This window comes from Chiloscyllium punctatum, chromosome 3, assembly GCF_047496795.1.
Source record: "Chiloscyllium punctatum isolate Juve2018m chromosome 3, sChiPun1.3, whole genome shotgun sequence".
NCBI classification, from domain to species: Eukaryota; Metazoa; Chordata; class Chondrichthyes; order Orectolobiformes; family Hemiscylliidae; genus Chiloscyllium; species Chiloscyllium punctatum.
This window is the reverse complement of record NC_092741.1, coordinates 114740316-114756928: the sequence shown is the minus strand read 5'-3', so window position 1 is coordinate 114756928 and position 16613 is coordinate 114740316. Positions and strand designations below refer to the sequence as shown.

The 16613-nt window shown below is 40.6% G+C and overlaps 1 protein-coding gene across 15 annotated transcripts in view; it reads right to left on the bottom strand.

The window, feature by feature from the left end:
* Positions 1–16613, bottom strand: part of dst (dystonin) — a 622282-nt gene that overhangs the window by 193617 nt on the left and 412052 nt on the right. For all 15 annotated transcript variants that reach the window (XM_072558451.1, XM_072558477.1, XM_072558489.1 and 12 more), the window contains 3 exons: positions 13044–13200; positions 11569–11695; positions 9273–9326 (listed from right to left, as the gene is read on the bottom strand). In XM_072558451.1, the coding sequence (XP_072414552.1) occupies positions 9273–9326; positions 11569–11695; positions 13044–13200 (338 nt within the window). The remainder of the gene's footprint in view (positions 1–9272; positions 9327–11568; positions 11696–13043; positions 13201–16613) is intronic.

Sequence of the window (16613 nt, the reverse complement as noted above, 5' to 3'; positions counted from 1 at the left end):
AGATGCCACATGAACTGTAAAATTTTTAAATGACACCACTGCCTCTTTCAACAGTGTTGCTTCAAAAGTCCAAAATTCTAGCATTTAAATCATTATGTAGTATAAATGCAAAAAAAAAGCTTATTTTAAAGATTTTATTATTGTTTAAGTTGTTTGTGCATTCCGCATGCATGGAGAATAAATGTTGCCATTTCTGCATTTTCAATGAATTAGAAAAATCTCACAGAATGGAGGAAATACAGCACTGCTGAGTTGAGTTTTGTGTATACACATGTAAGTGCACATGCAAGGGACAAGCTGAAGGTTGATCTTCAGGTGGTAAATGCCCCTGTGCCAGCCTGCAGAGGTGATGTCTGCTTCGGAGCTTCTAAAACCCCAATCACCATACCGACAAACTCCTGATGAAAGCTAATGTTGCTATTTGCATTGTCAGCTAAAATTTTCCACTTGCTATGATTGGTGTTGAAACATGTCTATCGTCTCTTTTGAATGGGAGTCATGAGCACTCTGCTGGATACTTTTGGCACCAACTAACTCCTCGTTCAGCATATCTTTGGGAAGCTGCCATTTTTCATTCTGTACAAGTGCACAAACCAGCAAAGCCTTATTTGCTTGACTGGCTCTAGCAATTGCCTGGCATGTTTGCCCAAGAAAGGACTACTTTACTAGTGACATTATCTTCCATGTGATGCCAGAGACGCAATGCAGGCACCAGCGATGGCAGTCATTAAGTCTTTTTCTCCTGTAGGTGTTAACGTGTCCAGGCTTGACTGCCATATACAATGTGCTGATGACAGAGGCCTTTGAGAAAAGCATCTAAGTCCTATAGGTCAGCTTGTTGTCTCTCCTGGTCCATTTTAATGGTGGTTGCCTTTCCAATGCATATGCTGAGGTCTTCATCAACAAACAGATTGTAACTGTAGACCAAATTTTCTGACTGTTTCCAGCAGTGTTTAGTTGAGTCTACTTGCAGGAGAAGACATAAACCCCTGTCCCATGACCACAGTTTGCTTGACATTGACGGTGAGGGAGAATGAGACCAAAGATCCAAAAGCTGGTCTTCTGTTTTGGGCAACAAGGGTAGCATCGAGTTTCTAGATCGGGACATACCAGATTTCAGCTGTCTTAGATTTCAGTCTTGATATGTAGAGCAGGATCCCACCTGATTGTGTATGGACGTACACTCCTCCCATATCAACGGAAAAATGTGGGTCAAGTGGATGAGCAATGAAGGTCAGAGTAGAGGAACAAGACCCTGCCTTACTCCACTCAATCCCCAAACTGTTAGAAGGTGAAGGAATGCATCATGAAAGGGCTTTATGGAGTTAGGTAGGATAGCTGATTCTCCCAGGAGCCAGAGAAACTTCAAACTGATAAGACAAAATACAAGGGGCAACCACATCTAAATTCCATTGTTTCAATTTCAAGGCAATAATTTATTTTAATGGGAACTCTGTATTTTTCTTCCTTTCTTCCTGTCTATCTCAATCACAGCTCAAAAGATCATGGTTAGTTCTGCAGGTCAATGAACTTTCCAGGATTATCTGGAAATAGCTAGGGATTCCAGCATTTAGTTCTTTTATTAAACACTTTTTTTTATTAGTTCTAAAAGTTATTAGAAAAGAGGGTAGTGGTATAAATGCTGTTGCTCCAATAAGCAAGGTTCTACTGAGAAGAAACGATTCATTTGCTGCCTGGCAGAGGGAGGTGGGCATCATGAGGATTGACAGGCAGTAGAGGGCACGTGGGAAGTTGGGGCATCATAGGGGTTGACGCTCACTGGTGTGGAATGTGAAAATGTGGTCAGAGACAAACTGTCGTTTGATTATACGTCTCAAAATTTGTTATTATTCTGAGTGCAATATGAGCATTTCTGTTAAGGCCAGCATTTGTTTCCATCTGTATTGCCCTCAAACTGATTAGCTTTGTATGCCATTTGAAGAGCAATTAAGAGTAATCACATTACTGTGGATCTGAAGTTACATGGTCTCCATTGGACTAGTTTTTGATTCCAGATTTTATTAAATGCAAATTTCACCATCTACCATGGTGGAATTTGAATCCATGTCCCTAGAACATTAGCCTGACGCTCTGGGTACCAACTCTTAAGAGGCAAGGCTGATGAAAACTCAGGGCATGGATAGGTACATGGGACTGGGATACTAAAGCCATTATAGAAACATGGCTAAGGGAGGGACAGGACTGGCAGTATAATATACCAGGGTACAGGTGCTTTAGACAGGACAGAGGTGATGGAAAGAAAGGAGTGGGATTTGCATTTTTGATGAAGGCGAGTATTACAGTAGTAAGCAGAGATGAAATAACTGGGTGAATCATCCTCAGGCTTTGTGGGTGGAGTTAAGAAATAACAAGGGATGGTGACATTATTGGGGTTGTATTATAGCTCTTCGAATAGTAAACAGGAAGTAGAGGATCAAATGTGCAGGGAGATGGGGAGACTTGCAGGAGCAATAGGGTTGTTATAGTAGGGGATTCTAATTTTCCTAACATAGACTGGGATTGCCATAGCATTAAGGGCTTCGGTGGGGTGGAATTTGTTAAGTGCATTTAGGAAAGTTTCCTCAAGCAGTATATAAGAGTGTCCTACTCGAGAAGGGGCAAAACTTGACATACTCTTGAGAAAGAGGGCAGGACAGGTGACTGAGGTGACAGTGGGGGAGCACTTTGGGACCATAGAGTCATAGAGATGTATAGTGGACCCTTTGGTCCAACCCATGCATGCCAACTAGATATCTCAATCCAATCTAGTCCCACCTGCTGGCACACGGCCCATATCCCTCCAAAACCTTCCTATTCATATACCCATTCAGATGCCTCTTAAATGTTGCAATATTAGCCACTTCTTCTGGCAGCCCATTCCACACACGCATAACCCTCTACGTGAAAAATCTTTCCCTTAGGTCTCTATTATATCTTTCCCCTCTCACCCTAAATCTATGCCCTCTAGCTCTGAGTTCCCCACCCCAGGGAAAAGACCTTCTCTGTTTATCCTATCCATGCCTCTCATAAACCTTTATAAGGTCACCCCTCACCCTCTGATACTCCAGGGAAATTCAACCTCTCCCTATAGTTCAAATCCTCCAATCCTGGCAACATCCTTATAAATCTTTTCTGAACCCTTTCAAGTTTCACAACATCCTTCCAATAGGAAGAAGACCAAAATTGCAGCAATATTCCAAAAGTGACCTAATCGATGTCTTGTACAGCCGCAACATGACCTCCCAATTCCTGTACTCAATACACTGACCAAAAAAGGAAAGCATATCAAACACCTTCTTCACTATCCTATCTACCTGCCACTCTACTTTCAAGGAGTTATGAACCTGCACTCCAAGGTCTCTGTTCAGCAACACTCCCTAGCACCTTACCATTAAGTGTATAAGCCCTGCTAAGATTTGCTTTCCCAAAATGCAGCATTTATCTAAACTAAACTTCATCTGCTACTCCTCAGCCCTTTGGCTCACCTGATCAAGATCTCAGAGATCTCAAGATCAAGATGTAATCAGAGATAACTTTTTTCACTGTCCAAAACACCTCCAATTTTGGTGTCATCTGCAAACTTACTAACTACACCTGTTATGCTCACATCCAAATCATTTACATAAAGGACAAAAAGTAGAGGACCCAGCACCGATCCTTGTGGAACTCCACTGGTCACAGGCCTCCAGTCTGAAAAACAACCCTCCATCACCACCCTCTGTCTTCTCTCTTTGAGCCAGTTCTGTATCCAAATGGCTAGTTCTCCCTGTATTTCATGAGATCTCACCTTGCAAACCAGTCTCCCATGGGGATCCTTGTTGAACACCGCACTGAAGTCCATATAGATCACTATCAATGATACAAATATCTCAGCAAGAGGCCCAGCAATCATTTCCCTAGCTTCCCTCAGAGTTCTAAGGTCCACCTGATTAGGTCCTGGGATTTATCCCCAGAGGGCAGTGGAGGCCCAGTCTCTGGATTCTTTTAAGAAAGAATTGGATAGAGCTCTTAAAGATAGTGGAGTCAAGGGGTATGGAGATAAGGCTGGAACAGGATACTGATTAGGAATGATCAGCCATGATCATATTGAATGGCGGTGCAGGCTCGAAGGGCAGAATGGCCTACTCCTGCATCTATTGTCTATTGTCTATTGTCTATTATCCACTTCTTTGCGTTTCAAGACATCCAGCACTTCCTCCTCTGTAATCTGGACATTTTGCAAGATGTCACCATCTATTTCCCTACATTCTATATCTTCCATGTCCTTTTCCACAGTAAGCACTGAGGCAAAATACTCGTTTCTTATCTCCCCCATCTCCTGCAGCTCCACACAAAGGCCGCCTTGCTATCTTTGAGGGGCCCTATTCTCTCCCTCATTACCCTTTTGTCCTTAATGTATTTGTAAAAACCCTCTGGATTCTCCTTAACTCCAATTGCCAAAGCTATTTCACGAACCCATTTTGCCCTCCTGATTTCTCTCTTAACTATACTCCTACTGCCTTTATACTCTTCTAAGTATTCACTCGATCTATCCTGTCTATACCTGACATATACTTCCTTCTTTATCTCAACCAAACCTTCAATTTCTTTTGTCATCCAGCATTCTCTATACCTACCAGCCTTTTGTTTCACCCTAACAGGAATATACTGCCTCTGGACTTGCGTTATCTCATTTCTGAAGGCTTCCCATGTTCCAAACGTCCCTTTACCTGCAAACATTTGCCCCAATCAGCTTTTGGAAGTTCTTGCCTAATACCGTCAAAATTGACTTCTCTCCAATTTAAAACTTCAACTTTTAGATCTGATCTAACTTTTTCCATAACTATTTTAAAACGAATAGAATTATGGTCACTGGCCCCCAAGTGCTCCCCACTGACACCTCAGTCACCTGCCCTGCCTTATTTCCCAAGAGTAGGTCAAGTTTTGCACCTTCTCTAGTAGGTACATCCACATATTGAATCAGAACATTTTCTTGTTAATGCTTAAAAATTCCTCTTCATCTAAACCCTTAACATGGACAGTCCCAGTCCATGTTTGGAAAATTAAAATCCCCTCCCATAACCATCCTATTATTTTGACACATAACTGAGATCTCATTACAAATTTGTTTCTCAATTTCTCTCTGATATTAGGGGGTCTATAATACAATCCCAATAATGGATTGTATTATAGATCCATCATCCCTTTCTTATTTCTCAGTTCCACCCAAATAACTTCCTTGGATGTATTTCCAGGAATATCCTCCCTCGGCACAGCTGTAATGTTATCTCTTATCAAAAGCGCTACTCCCCCTCCTCTCTTGCCTCACTTTTTGTCCTTCCTGTAGGATTTGTATCCTGGAACATTAAGCTGCCAGTCCTGCCTATCACTGAGCCATGTTTCTATAATTGCTATGGTATCCCAGTCCCATGTTCCTAACCATGCCCTGAGTTCATCTGCCTTCCCTGTTAGGCCTCTTACATTGAAATAATTGAAATTTAATTTATCAGTCCCACCTTGTCCCTGCCTGCCGTGACTGTTTGACTCGCTTCTTTTCTCAACTGTACCAGTCTCAGATTGATCTCTTTCCTCACTATCTCCCTGCGTCCCATGCCCCCCACCTCACTAGTTTAAATCCTCCCAAGCAGCTTCCTGCCAGTATATTAGTCCCCTTCCAATTTAGGTGCAATCTGTCCTTCTTGTACAGGTCACTTCTACCCCAAAAGAGATTCCAATGACCCAAAAATGTGAATCCTTCTCCTGTACACCAGCTCCTCAGCCATACATTTTTCTGCTCTATCCTCCTATTCGTACCATCACTAGCTCGTAGCACCAGGAGTAATCCAGATATTACTACGCTTGAGGACCTCCTTTTAAAATTCCTGCCTAACTTTCTGTAATCTTCCAGCAGAATCTCAACCTTTTCCCTTCCTATGACCAGTGACCGTAGTTCTATTAATTTTTAGATAGTTATGGAGAGGTACAAAACTGGTCCACGGATTCAAGTGCTAAATTGGGGCAAGGCGAATCTTGATGGAATTAGACAGAAACTTGCAGGGGTTGATTGGAGTAGTTTGTTTGCAGGTAAAAATGACCTCCAGCAAGTGGGAGGCCTTTAAAAGTGAGATAGCTAGAGTTCAAGGTCTATATGTTCCTGTGAGGTGAAAGGAAAAGTTGTCACGAATAGGGAACACTGGATGACGAGAGATATTTAGCCATTGACCAGAATACAGGAGGAGGTATGGCTCAGGTACAGGCAGCTGGGATCAAGGGAATCCCTGGAGGTATATAGGGGATACAGAGTTTACAGAAGAAGGAAATCAGGAGGGCAAAAAAGGGGCACGAGATAGTCTTGGGGGTGAATCTAAACAGGTTCTTTAAGTATATTAAAGGAAAAAGAATAATTAGGGACAGAAATGGACCCCTGAAGGACCAAAGTGAACAATCATATGTAGAACTGCAGGAGATGGGTGAGGTCCTCAATGAATATTTCTTCTCTGTGTTTCTCATGGAGAAAGACATGGAGACTTGGGAACTTGGGAAAGGTCGTGCTCATGCCTTGGGGACAGTCCACAGCACTGCAGAAGAGGTGTTGGATGCATTAGAATTCATGAAGCTGGATAAGACTTCTGGTCCTGAACAAATATACCCAAGAGCACTGCAGGAGGCTGGAGAAAAAGATTGTGAGGGCCTTGGCTATATATTTACATTATTGTTTGCCAAGGGTTAGGTCCCAGGAGACTGGAGGGAAACAAATGCTGTGTCTTTATTCAAGAAGAGCTGCAAAGAATGAAGTTGGGAACTATAGACCGGTAAGCCTAACATCTGTGCTCGGTAAGTTACTTGAGAAGATTCTGATAAGATATACATACATTTGGAAAGACAGGGCTGATTAGGAGTAGTCAGCATGGTTTGGTGCATGGGAGATCATGCTTCACAAATTTGTTAGAGTTCTTTGATGACGTGACCAGGAAGATTGACAAGGGCAGGGCGGTAGACATAGTCTATATGCATTTCAGTAAGGTCTTTGGTAAAGTTCCACATGGTAGGCTGCTCTGGAAGGTTAGGTCACGTGGAATCCAGTGGAAGCTGCCAAATTAGATACACAATTGGCTTGACGGTAGGAAGCAGAGGGTAATAGTGGAAGGATGTTAATCGGAATAGAGGCCTGTGACGAGTGGAATGCCTCAGGGATTGGTGCTGGGCCCATTCCTGTTTGTTATCTATATGAATGATTTGGATAAGAATGTACAAAGCATGATTAGTAAGTTTGCAGATGGCACTAAAATAGGCATTATTGTGGACAGTGAGAAGGGTTCTCAGAAACTGCAGCAGAACCTTGGTCAGCTGGGGAAGTGGGGTGAGAAATGGCAAATGGAATTTAATATAGATAAGTGTGAGAACTTGCATTTTGGAAAGTCAAATTAAAGTAGGAGTTTCATGGTGAATGGTAGGGCCTTAAGGAGTGTAGTGGAACAGAGGGAACTTGGAGTTCAGGTGCATGGTTCTCTGAAAGTGGAGTCACAGATAGACAGAGCAATGAAGAAAGCTTTTGGCACACTGGCCTTCATTAGTCAGGCATTGAGTTATAGACATTGGGAAGTTATGTTGCAATTATACAGGACATTGGTGAGTCAGTTTTGGTCACCTTGCTACTGGAAGAATGTTACTAAACTGGAAACAGTGCAGGAGAAATTTACAAGGATGTCGCCTGGACTGAAGGGTCTGAGTTATCGGGAGAGGTTGGACAACATTTTCCTTTTGTGCATTGGAGACTGAGGGTGGGATCTTAGAGAAGTGTATCAGATTATGAGAGGCATGATTAGGGTGAATGCACTCAGTCCTTTTCCCAGAGTTGGGGAATCAAAGACTAGAGGGCATCAGTTTAAGGTTAGAGGGGTAAGAATAAAACGGAAGCTGATGGGAAACATTTTCACACAGAGGGTGGTACACATAAGGAATGAACTGCAGTCAAAGTGATTGAAATGGGTGTATTAACAACATTTAAAAGGTATTTGGACAAATACATGGATAGGAAAGGCTTAGAAGGACATGGGCCAAGTGCAGGGAAATGGTGTGAACATTGATAGACATTTTGGGCCAAAGGGCTTGTCTCCGTGCTGTAGGACTCTATGACTCTAAGACTCCAATGACATTACTACTATATCATCAGCTAACAAATACAACCAAAGCTGGCAGCCTGAGGAAGATCCCCAAAACTGACCACAGTCAAGCATCACTTTCTAATAGTGACATCACAATCAAGAACACAGCTAGAAAGATGGGTTTCATGGCCCAAATGATAGAACAACTAATACCCAATTCAATGACACACATATCAGCAGAGGAAAATTCAAACAATGATACAGAATTGAAGGGTATCATTCATCCCAACGTTCCAATGGAGCTTGGAAAAAAGAAGTTCCAACTAACTTGTCAACAGTGGAGAAAACTGTTTATTTGATTGCAGACGACAGTAACGCTCTATTTCATGATACATGACCAACAAGACAATTCAGGTAACCAGTTTCCCCCACAGCTTTCCTCTTGTAAGGACAGAAGAAATAGTTTTGTTGTGACTCTAAGAAAGTCACTCAAATAACTCACCAATGTATGAATGACCTATGATATATGCATTAACTTACCTATTGCATCATTACTTCTGCCGAGAAATTAACCTCAAATCAGCCGCATTAAAACTTCGAACTGATTAACTGAGATGGTTGGATGGCTAGTTTGCGGTGCAGAATGATGCCAACAGTGTAGGCTCAATTCCTGGACTGGCTGAGGTTACCATCAAGGATCCTCCTTCTCAACCTCTCCCCTCACCTGAGGTGTGGTTAGCCTCAGATTAAATCACCAGCAGTTGTCTCTCTAATCAGAGTAAGACTAAGACGACTTTATATAGCATCTCTATTTAAATTATCTACAGAAAAAATGAATTGATTTATTGAGCTTTTTAACTCTGCTTCTTACTACAAAGAAAGGAAATGTAGATTTTTAAATTTATTAATTAGAGATAGTCATGAGCTACAAATAATTGGAACACTTAGATTTTTCACATACATGTTTTTGGCCATATTAGCATATGATTTCACTCACTGTGTTAAATTTTAACACAAGAGAAATTGATATGATGTTGATATGAAACACAGGAAACATTTTGATCTTGTGATAATACAACTTATAAGGTTCAAATTCTTTAGAACTATTTCTTTAAAAGTAGTAACAATCCATTTACACATTTCATTACAAGATCAGACTGTAGTCAGTTGTGAAACTTGAAAGCTTACCTTTGGAATCACAGATAGCAGAGACTGCTCCCCCACCATTCACCACTTGTGTACCTACAGATCAATATATTGGGTAAATAAGACCTTGTTATTAGCATCAAACACAAGGTCAGCACTCATATAAAGTTCTCTCCAAACTTACAGACAAACCAAACTTAACAAAAGACTTAGAACAAATAGATTCTTTGCAAAAAGCCTTCTCAGAATATTTTCGCTGCATTGTTTTAAGCAGAAGACTTCAAATTAAAGTTGTTGCTCTAACTGAATGCCAGGTGATACTGAAACATAGCTGATTTGTATCTAATTCCACTTTCAAGCCTTTGTTCTGGACTTCTTAATGCCTCACAGTCATCTCAGCTTCAACAGTTTTTTCAAGCCCAAGTTTGGGGACATCCTCTTCCCTTTGTAAGGAAGTGCATCCTAACATCGCCTGTAGCTTCAATTTTAAGAGTATGTAACTTTTCTTCTGCACTGCTCCATGAGAAGAAGTTATTTTTCTCTTTCTACTTAATCAATTCCTGTAATGACTTTGAATACCTCAATTAAATCATCCGATAATCTTCCACACTTGAGGGAATTCAAGCCAAGTCAATGCAACTGCTTCTTATGACTTTATCCATTAGGCCAAGGTATCATTTTCCAGCGTCAACATCACTTCCAGGACCTATATGTCCTTCCTGGTGAGTGGCGCCGAAAACTGAATGTGGTACTCTAAATGGATGCATTTTAAAATGGTTAAAGTCTTCCTTCAAATTAGGCTTTATGGATTCTATTTTAACATTATGTCATTCCAGCCAAGCACCTCAAGGTTAGATTAGATTAGATTACATTACAGTGTGGAAACAGGCCCTTCGGCCCAACAAGTCCACACTGACCCGCCAAAGCGCAACCCACCCATACCCCTACATTTACCCCTTACCTAACACTACGGGCAATTAAGCATGGCCAATTCACCTGACCTGCACATCTTTGGACTGTGGGAGGAAACCAGAGCACTCAGAGGAAACCCAGACAGACACATGGAGAATGTGCAAACTCCACACAGTCAGTCGTCTGAGGTGGGAATTGAATCCGGGTCTCTAGCGCTGTGAGGCAACAGTGCTAACCACTGTGCCACCGTGCCGCCAACGAGGTCCACATTGTGAATTCAGAAAGAAGCTTTTAGGAAATTCTCCAACATATGACAAATTTCATACATGTTCAACATTCCCAGTTGCTGAAATTCAATTGTCTTACACAGCAACAATTGTGCTCATCAACTGCAAGCCATTTAGGCCTACAGGGCTTTCTCTTTTAACTCTTTGCTCCACCATATCCCTTACTCCCAGCATCCAATATAATAATGGATTTCATCTAGTAACACACGTACCATTCATTTGACTGGTTTACCAGGCAACTCATTCTATAATCCTACCATCCTTTGGGTGAAACAGTTCTGTTGGATGTCTCCCATTGTGCACGCTGGGGTTGTACAATCTTTGGAGTCATTTCTGCAGAAACTCCCAATTTAAATTAGTTTAATAAAACTAGGCTCTCATTGCTTATTTTAAACTTCTTCACCTTAACAGCATAGTTAAAAAGAATAGCCACCTGTGAAAATAGCACCCAGTGTATTCTCCTGATAACACTAACAGCAGCAAGCTAGCTGTTAGTCAGTTTGCACAAAGGAGAATTCCACAGTACTGATTATGAAGCCTTGAACAGGGTGAATTATAAAGACATTTATAAAACCTTGGAGAATTAAGGTTTTATTTTTCTTGCTACATCACAAGGATATTTGTGTTACAGTAATGTACTGTTTAATTAAAATCTTCAAACACTTCATTTGAAACTGAATTACAGCAGTTCATTAAACCATAGATCCATGAAATGAATATGCCAAATAAAATATGCTTAATAGCTGCACTGGATTGTAGAAACATAGGGAATTCTGTCTGGAAACATTATTCAGTTAAATATATGGGTTCAATGATAGACAGACAGTAGAACACAGGCCCAATTGGAAATAGTGCCAATACATGGCATTCCCTCAAATGAGCTGTTGTGGCAAGAATCCATTCAATACACTTCATACATCACTGACTGAAGGTTGTCAAAATTGCCGTGTTTGCAATTTGCTGGCCTGGGATACAAAATAAAACTGTAATCAAATTGAAAATTCTAACGAATGATCTTCATTCCAGTCATCAATCACTGTTGTAGCTATTAAACAATTGAAGTATTTTAAAAAAGGGAATTGAGCTGATTAAATCATCTGTCAGGACAATGCATGCAACTTTCAGCCGCGCTAGTTTACCTGATTTGAATATTGTCCTTGAATAGGCTGGAGAAGTCAGTGTATTGATTAGGTGACACAAAGTTGACCCTTTCTGATTAACTTCCACAAGTTCGGAAGCTTTTGAAGACCACTCATTGAGCATGCCCTAAGTAAGCAAAATGAAAAATTGCATTTAAGTAGACCAATGTTGAATGAATGGTGTAATTTCTGAATGTAAGAAGAGCAAAAATGAAAAGTAGAAAACAAAACTGTCCCATCGTACAGCACACAGAATGAGACCATTCAGCCCATCAAGCCTCAGTCAGGTCTGAGAAAGACCTACCTAAGCAATTGCACTACTTGACTCTCTCCCATAACCATGCAAATGTTTATCTTTATAAACATATAGAAGTATATATTAACATATATACAGACATGATTCTTATTTCAAAGTCACTCTTGTATTTGCTTCCAGTTACCATGTCATTTTCACAATGGTCACACACATTTGCATTGAAAGAAAAGCAAAAATGAATATGCTTAACTCTATATTGTCTGTTCTGCTTCACATTCACTAGTTCACCTCTAAGATGGCCAGAGTATCTTTTACAGAATAATAATGGAACATGCACATGTCATGTCAACTGGCCTGAGACAGAATATCAAATTCAGCTCAACTACACTGCTGCCCCCACCCTCCCACGGCGATTCTTCCATGCTATAAAATGCACTGGGCACAAACAATCAAATGTGATCACAGAAACTCCCTCAACTGCACCATTATATTTTTAAAAGTACAAGCAAGAATTTCCAGTATACCCAGTGATTCTGACCAGTTCCTAAAGAACTGCAAGAGTAAATTTTTCACCCAGGGCCTCTTGCACATTCTTGACTTGCATTATGTAACTGGTGCTAGTTGTATCTTCAGTCATCTCGATACAAGATCTAAACATCCTCACTCAATTTTCTCATTTAAGACCCTCTTAAAGCCTACGCCTTGGTCCAAGCTTTTGAGTCACTTGTTTTAATATTACCTTGAGTGGCTCAGTGTTAAATTGTGTTTGACATACTCCTGTGAAGTGTCTTGGACCCTTTTACTGCATTAAAATGTGCTATATCAGTCCAAATTACTGCTCTTTATTAATCAGATAAATACAAACTTACACAACTTTATGCAGCATGAAGCTAAAGTATTGAGCTTGCCATTTCCAGGGAATTTTGCATTATTCCAATCTCAAGCATCAACTGGAGTTAAATGGAAGCTTATTTCACAAAGTGTAATCTAGGACACAAGCACTTAAAATAATCATTTACTGAGCTGAACTAATACAAGAATGAGCATAGAAAGATTAAATAAGTAGTTATTTAAGCTACTGAACAACAGAGATACAATACATTAAGTATCTAGGGATAAGAGTTGTCCTCAGAGACTTTTGACTGCTTTACTCGATTGATTAATAATTCATTGTGAAAGGAACAAAGTGCACAGTATTCAGCAGCTTAGGATTTCTCACCTGAATACTGGACAAATGCTTCTGAAGAGCTTCTGTAGTTAGACTTGGGTCTACAATTGGAATCCTTGTGTTCATTCCCTCCGCCCACTTATTGAACGACATCAGCAGTGCTTTAAATTGATCTGTCTGAAGCTGGCAACAAAATAATTCTTCCTCTCTGCAAATCAAAAACAAAAGGAAAGTGAGTGAACAGCAAGAGAAAGTTGAAATAAGCCACAGCTTTTGGAACCATTGCATTCTCACGTCCATTTAGACCGTAAGAAAAGAAGGTTGCAGTGTCCCTTGAACCAATGAAATCCTTGAGTCACAAAACCAGGAGCCAGATAAATCTTTAGAGACTACACACAACAGTATTTCTGACTGGTTTAAACTAGCAACATCCAACTAAAAAATTGCTCACTATGCAACACCTTTGAAAATTAGTCATAATTTTAGTTCGACCACAGCATCAATTCCTTGGAGATCCTCTTGCCTATCAGCTTGCCCACTAAGCCTTGAACAATAGCAATACCACGATCACTCATTATCCGTTGATCCCAATGGGAGCATGGATGTGAATAGTGCGGTCAGGGAGGTGCAAACAGTGAAGGACTGGATCTCAGCATTCATGGATAGGACTTGCAGCCAAAGTGAGCAGACATTTGGGTGGCAAATGAATTGGAGATGTGTATACTAGGGTCAATACATGAACTGAAAATGTGTTGCTGGAAAAGTGCAGCAGGTCAGGCAGCTTCCAAGGAACAGGAAGGGCTTATGCCCGAAACGTCGATTCTCCTGTTCCTTGGATGCTGCCTGACCTGCTGTGCTTTTCCAGCAGCACATTTTCAGCTCTGATCTCCAGCATCTGTAGTCCTCACTTTCTCCTCAATACATGAACTGGAATGGAGGGTAACTGTACAAAAAATGAGTACTTAGTCATGTTCAGGGGCTGGGCATTAAGAGGAGATTCACTTACTTTCATGAGACAGAGGCATCGCTTACAAAGCCAGCACTCATTGCCCATTCTGAACTGAGTGGCTTTCAATTTCCATTTTGGAGGGCAGTTAAAAACTCAACCATGTTGCTATGGATCTGGAGTCACTTGTCGGTCAGACCTGGTAAGGGTCCCAGACTTTCTTCCAAAAAAGGCAATAGTGAGCTTTTAGGACAATCAATAACAGTTTCATGGTCGCCATTACTACAACATGTTTTTAGTTCCAGATTTATTGATTGGCTTTGAATTCCACAAGTTGACATGCTGAAATTTGGACCCATGTCTCCAAGGCACTAGCATGGACCACTGGGTTGTTCATCCATTGACATTTCCACCATGTCACCTTTCCCCTTCTGATATACAGGAGCAGACTGAAAGGTATAGAGGTGCAGGATGTCGAGATTAAGCTCCAGTTCCATTCTTCACCATCCAGATTTCCAGAATACAACAATGTGTGTGTGATGGATACATTCAGGGACAAACACTCCCAGTCCAAGGTTGACACATGATTATTTCTACAGCTCTGAAACAGCCCTGACTGAACCCCAGATTTCCATGGAAGAAGATAAGCACCAGTGAGACAGAGAAACAAGAGAAGTAACGTGTGTCAGAAATACTGAAAGGCATGTTAAAAGATGAGGACACAATTAGGAGAAAGAAGAAACATTTGGAAATGAATAAATTACAGAAAGGAAAAGAAAACTGAGAAAACTAGAGAGTTAGAGACAATAAAAGAAAACGTGTGGAGGAGGAGTGTAAAGATAAAACAGAGTGGACAGGAAGAGAGAGAGAGAATGGGGTGACAGGGAACACTGGAAAAGATCATATAATTCCAACATAGAAATGTCCATTTTTCATGATGCAATCTTCTGAGCTCACGTTAGCTACTCTTTCCATTTTTATACATTTCATAAGCTTCTGATGTCTATTTTTACATTTCTCACTAGATTTCTCTTTCTTTTCCTTTTTTAAAAGTCTGTTTTTTAAAATGTTCCCATTGTTCTGGTTGTCATTAAACTTCATGGCATTGTAAACCTTTCCTTTCCATTTGCTACCAACCTTAACTTCCTCAGAAAGTCATGAATGGTTAATCGATCTTGTTGAGTCCTTCTCAGTGAAATATTTCTTTATTGAAAGTTAGAAAATATCTCCTTTAATACATTCACTGCTTTTCTGCTGTCTCCCCTATCCATCTACTTACCCACTCCACTTCATTTCCTTGTAATTGCCTTGATTAAAGTTTCAGATACTAGTAGTGGATCTTGAATTGATCTCCCCTATAACCGCAGCGAGACCTTTGCAGTTATTACAACGGTTGATAATGCTGCTAGCCTCAGTGTCAGAATTCAGTTTTGTAACAGCTTCAGCTAAATATCATTTATGAAGTCCAAGATTGCAAAAAGCAACTTCCCCTTAACCCACCGACAGCAATCTCAGTTGAATGTCTGAGACCACTGCATCATTGGAATTGGAATGCAGTAGTCACAGAGCTTCCCATTAATTAATCACACTAAACATTGTGGAAAAATGGTATAAACCTTTCTTAATGCTTTTCATTTAGTTGTGGTGGATGACAGAGACTGGTGTCTATTGGTAAGACTACAACCTGCTCCATTAGTTAAATTAGGTTTTGATGGATTCAAATCATGTTAGTAAGAATCACCAAGACTTCTCTCCACATTTTATGCCAACCCGCGCTGATGAAGCCCTTTTCCATATTTTTGCTCCGGTTTATATGTTCAGCCTTCCATGCGCTAAGACTCTCAGGACATTTTGGCACAAATCGTAGTCAGCAAGATTGATGTAGAAACCTGCTTAAATTTTTTCTCATGCCACACTGACAAATTCTGTCCAATGTACAACATGTACAATAGAACAGAAACATTGACTTGAATATTTAAAATGGGAAAAGCATTGCAAACAGTATAAGGAACAAGTTGAAATACTTGAGTAGTGGAACTAAGATATTGAGATAACAAAAATGAACATATAAAGACAAATTGGAAGGGGAGTCAGCAAAATGGCCAAAGACAGGGGCAGAAAGGGCAAGTGTGAGAATCAGAGTGTATGAGAAAATGTGAAACTGAACATAAATGAAAGGGATAGTCAGAGATAGAGGCAAGAAAATTCAGAAAGACGACGACGACAATGAAAGTGATAATGACACATATAGAGTGGAAGGGAGTCTCACGTAACAATGTCAGGATGAGGGGATAGCGTGAGACCACATACTGAACATGTGGGACGGGAGAACCAAGAGAACAGACACCCCAGGGTCCAAAATTAAACCAGATCCAAGGATCCAAGATCTAGCTTGTGGTGAACTCCAGCCTTTTCTGTTGTTTATGTTGGACTGAAGGGCCACAGAGGTTCGGCAAAAATAACAAGAAATGCAAAAAATGGCCACAGTCGTGGGTAGAGTTTAGGAAGGGTAATGGGGCTGGTTACAGACTGTGTAAAATCCTTAAGAGGTTTAGATCTGAGGAGGAGAATTGTAATCAGCACTGTTGGGAGATTGGAAAATATGTAGGGCAGGGAGTGAGGCCAGGGATTATAAATACTGATAGATATTGTGAGACTTTTTTCAGAACTCACTA